Source organism: Elephas maximus, chromosome 8, assembly GCF_024166365.1.
Source record: "Elephas maximus indicus isolate mEleMax1 chromosome 8, mEleMax1 primary haplotype, whole genome shotgun sequence".
NCBI classification, from domain to species: Eukaryota; Metazoa; Chordata; class Mammalia; order Proboscidea; family Elephantidae; genus Elephas; species Elephas maximus.
In genome coordinates this window covers 50429855-50442374 of record NC_064826.1, presented here as the reverse complement: position 1 = coordinate 50442374, position 12520 = coordinate 50429855, and the positions used below count along the sequence as shown (strand labels likewise).

Below are 12520 nucleotides of genomic sequence, written 5' to 3'. Positions count from 1 at the left end.
TCAACAAAGTGGGATGCAGAAAATTTTCTTAATAAACTTTGTTATGCCAATTGACCTAGACGTCCCCTGAAACTATGGTCCCCAGACCCCCGCCCCTGCTACTCTGTCCCTTGAAGTGTTTGGTTGTGTTTAGGAAACTTCTTAGCTTTTGGTCTGCCCCAGTGGTGCTGACTTCCCCTATATTGTGTATTGTCCTTCCCTTCACTTAAGATAATTCTTGTCTACTATCTAGTTAGTGAATTCCCCTCTCCCATCTTCTCTACCCTCGTAACCATCTAAGAATGTGAAAAATGGTTCTTTAAATCAATTTGTCAACTAAGTAAGTGTTCCAGTGAAATGAAATGTTGTTGTTGTTGTTAGGTGCTGTCGAGTTGGTTCCCACTCTTAGAGACCCTATGCACAACAGAACAAAACACTGCCCTGGTCCTGAGCCATCCTTACAATCGTTGTTATGCTTAAGCTCATTGTTGCAGCCACTGTGTCAATCCACCTCATTGAGGGTCTTCCTCTTTTCCGCTGACCCTGTACTCTGCCAAGCATGATGTCCTTCCCCAGGGACTGATCCCTCCTGACAACATGTCCAAAGTGTGTAAGATGCAGTCTCGCCATCCTTGCCTCTAAGAAGCATTCTGGCCGCACTTCTTCCAAGACAGATTTGTTCGTTCTTTTGGCAGTCCATGGTATATTCAATATTCTTCACCAACACCACAATTCCAAGGCGTCAACTCTTCTTCGGTCTCCCTTATTCACTGTCCAGATTTCACATGCATATGATGTAATTGAAAATACCATGGCTTGGGTCAGACCTACCTTAGCCTTCAAGGTGACGTCTTTGCTCTTCAACACTTGAAAAAGATCCTTTGCAGCAGATTTGCCCAGTGCAATGCGTCTCTTGATTTCTTGACTGCTGCTTCCGTGGGTGTTGATTGTGTATCCAAGTAAAATGAAATCCTTGACAACTTCAGTCTTTTCTCCATTTATCATGATGTTGCTCATTGGTCCAGTTGTGAGGATTTTTGTTTTCTTTATGTCGAGGTGCAATCCATACTGAAGGCTGTGGTCTTTGATCTTCACTAGTAAGTGCTTCGAGTCCTCTTCACTTTCAGCAAGCAAGGTTGTATCATCTGCATAACTCAGGTTTTTAATGAGTCTTCCTCCAAACCTGATGCCGCATTTTTCTTCATATAGTCCAGCTTCTCTGATTATTTGCTCAGCATACAGATTGAATAGGTATGGTGAAAGAATACAACGCTGACCCACACGAAATAAAATGATATATGTTTATATTCCTAGTAAGAGCGAGACGTCAAGCATAGCTGAATGGAGGAGACAGAACCCATTTTACAAGTTAATTCTTAGGGAGAGTGCTTACTAACTCTTTGTCTAGGCCACTGATATCCTAACCAGGCTGAGAGCTGAATCTAGCACTCAGATATGCTTTATCTGGCCGGCATTGTGCTTTAAAAAATGAACCTATGTGCCTTTGGGCAGGGTGCATGCTCTGAAGTTCACCATAGTCCCTGTTCTTCCTTTTGCCTTGTTCGCAGAAGCTTCACTTTTTTTTCTTTTTTTTTTTAATATGCTGCCTGCAAAACTCCTGAAGCCATTTGAATTTGTCATCCTTGGTTTAGGACTTTAACAAATCTGCTTCCCCTTAAGCTATTCTTCTCTCTCCTCATCAATAAAAATTACTGGTGAGAGAATGTGAAGCTAATCAGGAACTAGGGTAGGAGATGAGCTCCTGTTTGTTATGCAAAACATGTATCCTGAATCAATCTAATTTAATTTAAAACTATAGTCAGTTTGTAGCATATTACTGGGATATAGCCTAATAACTTATTTTCTAAGGGACAAATATAAAGCTCCCTAAATAGGAAACATTCACAAGACAATCATAGATTATTATAAACATAATAAAAAGGAGTTTTTACCAAACAACAAAAGTTTACCAGTTTTACCAATAGTAAACATGTCAATGATGCTTAAATTTTATATACGTATTAAATAGGATTTTAGTTTTCTTCACTATTAGCCAAACTACTACCAATTTTATAAACGTACCCTCACAAAATACTTTTCATTCAAAAGGACATAAATATACTCCTTGGACATAATAAAAAGCTATTATTTCTACTACCATACATACCTATAGCTAGTTTTTTTTTTTTCCTCCCCCAGAATTTAGATATTTATTCTTAGGATATCAAAGTATTCTTGTTAAATGTACATTCGACGTATAACATTTCATGGGTGCTCACTTCTTTACCGTGTAGACTTACAGTGGTTGATACAAAAGTACAAATTATCATGAAATGCAAAGTAGGGGCTAAAAGTAAAAAAGAGACAGTAGAATGATTAAGAGTGATAAGGAATATCCTTTAGGCAACTTGTACCTTTTTAATTGTCTTCTCAATAAGCATGTCTCCAACTGGCATTAGGATACCTCCAAACACAGCCAGGACTGCACCAATGACAGACCCAGCAATGAGCCCACGGTTTCGATTACAGCCCATTTTGCTTGTTCAGGGGACAAATTAAGGTTCAGCACGTGCTTCTTTCAAATGCTCAGGTCTGATTAAACTGGCTTCTAAGAGGTCTGGTTCTATCACTAGAAAGAGAAAGAGATTATAAAACAAGCTTGAATATCAGTACAAAAAGATCAAAGTACAAAGAAAACACCCAACTGAAACAGATTATTTTGCCAGTTATAAACAAACAAATGCTTTCCTTTTTGTTTTAGCAAGTGACTTTCTAGATCCTTCTCCCTTTTCTTACTTGTAATTATGTAGCAGTGGCACAAATAATAAATATTGCCATATAGAGTGTCTCTTTAAAATCCTCCTTTTCTGAATTTTCTTTCTATGGGTGATTAACATGTTGAAACCTTATCTAAGTAGGGCCACAAATGCTTGTACTCACTCTCACCCTCATATCACTTACCCGCAGCCTTAGCCCGCTAGCTGCATCTTCACCCTCTACCTGGCTCTCCACCCAACTGCAGCCCACCACACTCTGCCTGGAGGTTTTCTGCAAATCAAATGTGGGTGGACTGACTGATGTCTTCTCAATCTAAATGCTAAGCAAGTATGGTAACAGGTGTTTACTATACCTTCTTTAGGAATAAACACCAAGATATGGATTTCACAGACTATGATTCTCAGAAAAAATCAATTCTTCTAATCATTTGTAAAATAGCTGTTAAAAGAAAAAGCAGGGGTGAATTGCAGAAATGCACTATCACAACATTAACACTAGTATTCTCTCTATTATTAACCTAATTATAATCACTGGCAAAAGAAAATCTCCTTATTGTGAATACCAAGTTCATGTCCAAATTGTACCTATGTCTTGTAGTTCAGAACAATGAACTATTTTTAAAAACTGTGCTTTAAAGGCAGTTTCATGGTTAATACCTGATTTTGGATATTCCATAGGTGTAGAGCATTTGAAGAAAATGTACAATGTAGAGAATGCACAGTTTTAATGCTAGGCACTCTTTTCTTACTAGTGTTACAGGCTTTTGTTTAAATATTTAAACTGTGATACAGCATTGTTCATTTTGACATGTGCAGTTGCTTCATGACAATTGCCAAAATGAACTTGTTTGTACTAATATATGTGTTTCACCTAGCCAGTCTTCATGCTTGGTATCTTTATAGAGTGTGTGTCTACTGCAAAAAGAAAACAATTTGCAAAATGAGTGGTTCCTGCTGTAATAAAATTGGTTAGAATCTATTACTTCCGACCAACACTTGAAAGTACACTCTCATTTGAACTACTTTGGTTGTAACATTGTTTTACAAATGGGGTTGACCTGACATTGGTAAATGGTCATAAGGTGCTTTATAGCTTATAAACAAGTATTCACTACTTCAAAATGTCCACAGCCAAGGAAAGCATAGATGACAAGAGAATGAATGGTATGGGGAAAAAAGAGGCATGCCCAAATATTTCTGTCAAAACTGTAAGGGTAATAATATAAAATATATTTTGACATGGTATCCAAAATACACTTTTCCCTTCTAGTTTTGTTACAACAGAAGTATGACTCTAATGAGTTTATTTATAATTGAAGAGCCATCTAGTTTTTCAAAAGTATTACACACAGCTAAGAAAATAATGGTAATATAAAAAATAAGAATCTTTCTCCAAATGGAGAAAAATGAATGTTATAACATTTAACCTCAGCAATTTTACTTATTTTTTTGTATGCTTTCTCACCCATTGGGATTTCTATTTACCCACTCCCTTATATCTAGGATACTTCCACTATAAAATACAGGATGCAGGAAACTCATTTACACTGAGGTCCGGGTGACAAACTTATTTCATTAGTCTTATTTTTTTAATGTAAAAGGAAAACATAAACCTAAACAAACTATTTGTTTTTCCTATGGACTTTTATGTATCACTGGGCAAGTGGGATTGGCTTTTCATTAATTGTTTGGGGGCAGAGTGGGAAGAATAGCTTTCCCTATCCTCTGAGATCATCTAACATATGCCACCTTCTATGGCTTTGGTCAGGAGTGCCACACTGCAGTGAAGAAGTTCCTTTAGGCTGACAAAGCAGCTAAAGGACTGGATATCATCAAATAGAATTCCCTTTGCAAGATGTAATTGTAAAGGACCTTAATATTTTCTTGCAACATACACTTTTAAACAACCACTACTATTGGTAAAGAGAGAATATCATTCTAGCGCTCTATATATCGTGAACCAATAGTCATGTTCAGTGTAGTTTATTAAGTAATATTTTAATGAATGTCCGTTTCATAGACTCCCACACCCTGATCTTAAACCTATACTTCAGATAACCATAAAAATGTGGGATCCAACCAATTGTAATCCACATATGAGACCGAACTAAAGACTTATTTGCCACTCTCTTACTATGTGACCATGCGCAAGTCACTTAACCTCTCTATACCTCAATTTCCTCATTGTAAAATGGAATGCTAAGATGACATCAATAGTTTTTTTTTAATTATTATTATTGTGCTTTAGGTGAAGGTTTACAGCTCAAGTTAATTTTTCATTCAAAAATTTATACACGTATTATTTTATGACATTGGTTGCAATCCCCACAATGTGACAGCACATTCCCCCTTCCACCTCGGGTTCCCTGTGTCCATTTGACAAGTTCCTGTCCCTTCTTGTCTCTTCATCCTGCTTTTGGACAGGAGTTGCCCATTTAGTCTTGAATATCTGAATGAACTAATAATCAATTTCCTTGAGTGTATTGTTCTTTTATTTTATAGTCCTGTCTAATCTTTGTCTAAAGAGTGCGCTTCGGGAATGGTTTCAGTTCTGGGTTAACACAGCAACTGGCAGGCCATAGTTTTGCGGGTTCCTCCAACTTCTATCAGACCATTAAGTCTGGTCTTTTTACATGAATTTGAATTCGACCTCGGTAGTTTTTAATTCAAGTAACTGAATTGGTTATTCATTCAAGTTCTTACATACAAGACTTTACATAGAATGCAGAACAACTATGATTACAGCATGAACCATTAATGCCCAAGTAAAGAAACTGAAGTCTTTTACCAACTTCTGCAGTCTGAAATTAATCAAACATGCAATCAAGATGCACTGATACTCTGGTGATTGGAAAGTTAACACTACAAACAAAGAAGGATTGGTAGCTGAAAAAGATGGTCTTGGTGATAGAAATTATCCTGGTGATAGCATGATAAAATTTTGTAAGACCAACAACTTATTCACTGCAAACATCTTTTTCAACAACATAAATGGCAACTATACACGCGGACCTTGTCTGATGGAATACACAGGGAATCAAATCAACTACATTTGTGGAAAAAGATGATGGAGAAGCTCAACATCATCAGACAGTTCAAGCTGATGCTAAAGAAAATTAAAACAAGTCCATGAGAGCCAAAGTATGACCTTGAGTATATCCCACCTGAATTTAGACACCATCTCAAGAATAGATTTGATTCACTGAACACTAATGACAGAAGATCAGATGAGTCTTGGGATGACATCAAGGACATCATACAGGAAAAAGCAAAAGGTCATTAAAAAGATAAGAAAAAAAAGAAAGACCAAATTGGATGTCAGAGGAGACTAAAACCTTGAAAGAAGAACAGCTAAAGCGAACAGAAGAAGAAGTAAAAAAGCTGAAGGTTTCAAAGGTTGACTTGAGAAGACAATGTTAAATATTATAATGAAATCTGCAAAAACCTGGAGTTAGAAAACCAAAAGGGAAGAACGTGCTTGGCATTTCTCAAGCTGAAAGAAATAAAGAAAATATTCAAGCCTCAAGTTGCGATACTGAAGGATTCTATGGGCAAAAAATTGAATGACGCAGGAAGCAACAAAAGAAGATGGAAGAAATACACAGACTCACCATATCAAAAAGAATTAGTCAACATTCAACCATTTCAGGAGGTAGCATATGATCAAGAACTGATGGGATGAAAGAAGAAGCCCAAGCTGCACTGGAGGCATTGGCAAAAAAACAAGGCTCCAGGAAATGGTGGAATACCAACTGAGATGTTCTAACAAATGAATACAATGCTGGAAGTGCTCACACATCTATGCCAAGAAATTTGGAAGACAGCTAACTGGGCAACCGACTGGAAGAGATCCATCCCAGACCCAGTGCCGTCGAGTCAATTCTGACTCATAGCAACCCTATAGGACAGAGTAGAACTGCCCCAAAGAGTTTCCAAAGAGTGCCTGGCAGATTTGAACTGTCGACCCTTGGGTTAGCAGCTGTAGTACTTAACCACTACACCACCAGGGTTATTTATGCCTATTCCAAAGAAAGGTGATCCAACCAAATACGGAAATTATACAACAATACCATTAATATCACATGCAAGTAAAATTTTGCTGAAGATCTTTCAAAAGTGATTGCAGCAGTATATCGACAGGGAACAACCAGAAATTCAAGTTAGATTCAGAAGAGGGGGTAGAATAAGGAATATCATAGATAATGTTAGAAGGATCTTGGCTGAGAGCAGAGAATACCCGAAAGATGTTTACCTGTGTTTTATTGACTATGCAAAGGCATTCGACTCTGTGGATCATAACAAATTATGGATTACATTGCCAAGAATGGAAATTCCAGAACACTTAATTGTGCTCACAAGGAACCTGTACATAGATCAAGAGGCAGTTGTTCGAACAGAAAAAGGGAATACTGCATGTTTTAAAGTCAGGAGAGATGTGCATCAGGGATGTATCCTTTCACTACACCTATTCAATCTGTATGCTGAGCAAATAATCAGAGAAGCTGAACTATATGAAGAAGAATGGGGCATCAGGATTGGAGGAAGACTAATTAACAACCTGCAATATGCAGACGAAAGTAAAGAGGACTTGAAGCACTTACATATGAAAATCAAAGGCTATAGCCTTCAATATGGATTATACCTGAACATAAAGAAAACAACCATCCTCACAACTAATCCAGTAAGTGACATCAGATAAATGAAGAAAATATTGTAGTTGTCAAAGATTTTACTTGAATTCATAATCAACGCTCAGGGAAGCAGCAGTCAGGAAATTAAACAACTTATTGCATTGGGTGGAAACCCTAGTGGTGTAGTAGTTAAGAGCTACGACTGTTAACCAAAAGGCCGGCAGTTCAAATCCACCAGGTGTTCCTTGGAAGCCCTACAGGGCAGTTCTACTCTGTCCTATAGGGTCTCTATCAGTTGAAGTCGACTCAACGGCTATGGGTTTTTTTTTTTTTTTTTTGGTATTGCATTGGGCAAATCTGCTGCAAAAGATCTCTTTAAACTGTTAAAAACCAAAGATGTCACTTTGAGGACTAAGGTGCACCTGACCCAAGCCATGGTATTTTCAATCACCTCATATGCATGCCAAAGCTGGACAATGAGTAAGGAAGACAGAAGAATTGATGCCTTTCAATTACGGTGTTGGCAAAAAAATTTGAATATACCATGGACTGCCAGAAGAACGAACAAATCTATCTTGGAAGAAGTACAGCCAAAATGTTCTTTAGAAGCAAGGGTAGTGAGACTTTGTCCCACTTACTTTGGACCTGCTATCAGGAGGGACTAGTTCCTGGAGAAGAACATAATGCTTGGTAAATACAGGGTCACCAAAAAAAAAGGAAGATCCACAATGAGATAGATTGACACAGTGGATGCAGCAATGGGCTCAAATACAGCAATGATTGTGAGGACTAGAGCAGGACTGGGCAGTGTTTTGTTCTGTTGTGCACAAGGTCACTATGTGTTGGAACTAACTCGATGGCACCTAACAACAGCTTCCCCACTACTTCCTGGCATTCTTCTTTTCCACTATTAGGATGCTCGTGGAGAATCTCTTTCAGAAACCTATGATTTGGTGAGCCCTTTAAAAAATGAGGCAGCTTGTACCCAATGTCAAATTTCAGTCTTTCCATGAATCCATGAAAAGAAAAATACAACTCAAAGATTAATTCTGATCTCTTTTGGAAAGTTAATTTTATATTCTATATAATCCTCAATAAAAAGTCAATATTAATGTCATCTGCCACTCTAACAGACAGATAAGACATAAAATGATATAAAAATGATAACTCTATTGCTTTAAAAATAGCTATATGTGTATATATTGGCCTCTTTCCAGATTCTATGTTACAACCTAAACCAAAACCAAACCAGTTGTTGATTCCAACTCATAGCGACCTCGTAGGACAGAGTAGAACTTCCCCATTCACTTCCACGGAGCAGCTGGTAGATTCGAACTGCTGACCTTTTGGTTAGCTGCCATAGCACTTAAGCACTGGGCAGCCAGGGCTCTACCTGTCACAACCTAGTGGTGAATTTATCTGACCTTTTCCAGAATTTGTGTCATTTATTTAAGCAGCTCTACACTACAGGAAAGAGGCAGACAGTCCTGTGAATGTGCACTGGAGAACCATGGAAGTAGCACATATTCTCCAATGCCCCCCTCTCTAACCTGAAAGCACATTATAATGACATCTGTGGACTCTGTTCCCAGAGCTGTTGAGCAATGAAGAGCCCTGGGTACTCCCTAGTCTCTGCTTTGAACTTAATACTGAAGTAAGATAGTGTACACATCCTACTGCTGTTGAATCAAAGTCAAATTCATCAGAAAGTACAAGTGTTGAGTAATTTATTCCATTGAAGCATATGATTGGAAAGTTACTAGTCTAATATTGGTCTACATTTTATATATAAGCAAAGTTACAAGTACTAATCTAATATTACTCCATCCATGGTCTGATATTTTTTGAAATAGATATCGAGCTTGTCTCCTTGTTTAAATTTACAACTGGTTGATTTACTTTTATTATCTTGATGTAAAATTCTAATATATTTTGCTAAGATGAGGCCGGATTATGGGTATTACTTAGGTTCATTTATTATCTTTCAACGCTTTGTCACTATGAGTAATTAAGTATTGCTATTATAATCATAATTTATCCTTATGTTACATACTACAAAATTATAATTAGCTTCATACTGAGGTAAAGGGGGGCCAAACACATTGTGTGAGACATTCACAGAGTGCCTTAGAGAAAAGTTCAGGTTACACAGCACATTCTACTCAACAACTCTTCCACCATGTTGCCACCAAGTATAGTTGGTCTCTACCCTTCCCTTTAATTTAGCTTCTTAGAGCATGCAAAATTTATGTATTGGATTTCCTATATAACACAGATCCTTACATATTAAAATAGGTAATATATTTTCCTTGCTAACTTTGTGAAAAATTTTATTCTTTACAAATTGTTATTTGTCCTTTATAAGAAATTGCTAAGACATTGATATGTGTAATAATTTACTGCCTGTTTAAAGTACTTAAACTTAGAAGGCAAAGAGCAATCACAGGTACAGGAAAGAAAACCAATTATTGAGACTTGTACAAAAAAGGAAGGGAAAATAAAAAACATGTTTAAAAGTGGCACTAATCACATAACTTTCTTGATCATATAGGTAGCTGTTTTCTATCCACTTTATAGATTATAAATCTTACTTCTTCAGTAGAATTTGTGAGTGGCTTCTATTCCCTTGGGCTGTCTTTGAAAGGAGGAGGAAGAATAGAACTTTTTCTCTTCCTTTGCTGTCAAATCCACAGGGTGATTCTAGTATGACCCTTTGAGCATTATACCGTTCCAATATGTTGGGAATCTGGCAGAAACTGAGAGATTGAGGTGTTTTTTTGTTTGTTTTTTTCTTTTAACCAAGCCTAAGGTTTTTTTTTTTAAGGTAGGCTGAGCTATAAGAAGCCTGCCCAATAGGCCAGGACATCAGAGCGAATTCCCAGAGAACCTATAATTATTCTCATGTGTGGATAAAGGTGTGTTCCCAGGGAAACTCCACCCAGAAAAGGCATGGCCCAGAGGTAAAATTTCCTGGGATGTGAACTATGAAACTTGAAATAGTTTCAGATTTCCAGGGTACTTGTACCATAAACAAGTGTCATGACTTGGCTGATATTTTCTAACTAATAACCAGATATCTAAAATTTCTATTTTATCCATAAGCTTTCCTTCTGCTTGCCCTCAGGAAAGAAAGCGAGGTTATAGGCCTCTATTTTCCATTCCACACACTGTCATTCTTTTGCAAAATGTAACTGTAAAGCACCTTAAAATGTTATTGCGACATACTTTTCTTAAACAGCCACTATAACTGCTAAATACAGGCTATCACTCTGGTGTTTTCTATACTGTGAACAAATAGTCATATTCAGGGTGGGAACACAAAAGCGTTCCTCACCTAAGAAATACTGCATCTGCCCAACAACCCAATTTGTGGCGCCGTCAACAACTGGTTGAAAATGAGTGATAGATGTTAGCTTTCAAATTTTAAATTAAATTTCTCTTCATACTCTCACCCTACACCATATCCATGTGTGTTCACAAAGTCATGGTGACCTAGGCATTAAAAAGATGTGGATCTGAATCCATGCTAGGCTAAATGGGTACAAATCAATCATTTAAATCTGATTATTTCATCATCGGGAAACAGAAGGTCATTAGACTCCTGCATCATAGACGCCTCTTTAGGGATGGAATTCTCCTTTCAAATGAAATTTTACACACAATCCCAATATCTAAAGACTATTTAAAGGAAAGCTATGCTGGTAAAAGAAAGGGACAAAAATTGCCCCTTCCGCCTTTTAGTCACACCTCACTTGAGCTGTGAGTTATCCCAACAGAATCCAAAGTCTATGCAGAGAAGTTTCAAAAACATTGAACTGGGAGATCTCCAACATCTTATCTTATTGAAGTTACCACAATCCTTTGATTTACTTGTATGTGCATTTCCAGCTCTTATACCATAAATCCTTCTAGAAATAAGCTTATCTTCTGGAGGTTTATGAATCGAGGATTACTATAATTTTGAAATGATTCTCTTAGAGTCATATTGGTTAAATAGGATTATCAATGAATCTTAGACAAGAATGTTACAATTTTTTTTTTCCACCCAGAATTCTATTATAAACAGAAAGATATGTAAGTTTTGCAGTGGTTAAGGTCTGGGCTTTAAAGTCAAGGTAATCTAGGTTCAATTCTCCATCTTCTTATAGTTTTCTCTGACATGAGTACATTACACATAAAATAAGGTTATGAGTGTTAAATAAAATTTAACTATGGTCTGCTAAGGACCTATTACCTATATCTGAAATACTGCACCAGTACTTTTCTTTTTTAAGTTATTTTCCCATCCAAGTTAGTCAGGGGCTAGAGAGACAAAGGGAATTTACTTATTGACCTGCTCCTAATATATTCTGTTTTACTCACAATCATTATTCCAGATGCTGAACTGGGGCCAAGAAGGAAAGGGTAAATTATAAAATCTTGCTATGAAAATCAAACCATAACATAACAGTAAAATGGTATTTCACAGTAGTTAAATAAAGTGTTATTTCAAAAAATGCAGTAAATGTGCACATTTTACGTAAATAAGGATAATTATTTGCAGAACATTTAGAATACAAAAAAATCTGAAGAGATTTTCTAGAACCTTAGAATATCAGGCAAACAGAAATGCAGCTATTAGCATAGAACAATGTTCCTTGAAAGTTTTAGCCATATATCGGGACAATGAACTAAAACATTTCAGAATTAACCAGAAAACTGTTACATAGTGAGTTCCTCAAAGAGAAAAATAACAAACAAAAATGCAAGGTCAAGAACTTCCACTAAAAATAAGGGTGACAACTATACCTTCTGAGGTAAATTCCAGGAATTTGAGTACACTCTGTCCAAGTATCTCCCAAATGTAATTATGATATTCTTTATGAGCTATCCTGTTATGATAGTTGTGTATTTGATTTATTGTTTTGGCAAAATAACTCTTCCAGTGAATGAAAAAAATTCTATACATTTTCTGCTCACATAGTCCAATGGCCTACTGATCTGTGTACATAAAAAAATTTTTTAAATATTTCATTTTGGTTACCGTATGAACCAATATTTAAACCAATGTTTTCTTTTTGATTCAAAAGATACTACCGACCTAGAACCACATAGAAAGGATTGAAAAGTGTGTTAAAAATCTTTATAAACAAT

At 36.6% G+C, this 12520-nt stretch overlaps 1 protein-coding gene across 10 annotated transcripts in view; it reads right to left on the bottom strand.

Annotated features, from left to right (window-relative positions):
• Nucleotides 1–12520, bottom strand: part of CD36 (CD36 molecule) — a 113359-nt gene that overhangs the window by 39628 nt on the left and 61211 nt on the right. For 5 of the 10 annotated variants that reach the window (XM_049893590.1, XM_049893588.1, XM_049893592.1 and 2 more), the window contains 2 exons: nucleotides 3110–3195; nucleotides 2394–2608 (listed from right to left, as the gene is read on the bottom strand). In XM_049893590.1, the coding sequence (XP_049749547.1) occupies nucleotides 2394–2513 (120 nt within the window). In that variant the 5' untranslated portion in view covers nucleotides 2514–2608; nucleotides 3110–3195. The remainder of the gene's footprint in view (nucleotides 1–2393; nucleotides 2609–3109; nucleotides 3196–12520) is intronic. The other 5 variants (XM_049893593.1, XM_049893595.1, XM_049893597.1 and 2 more) reach the window with 1 other exon arrangement.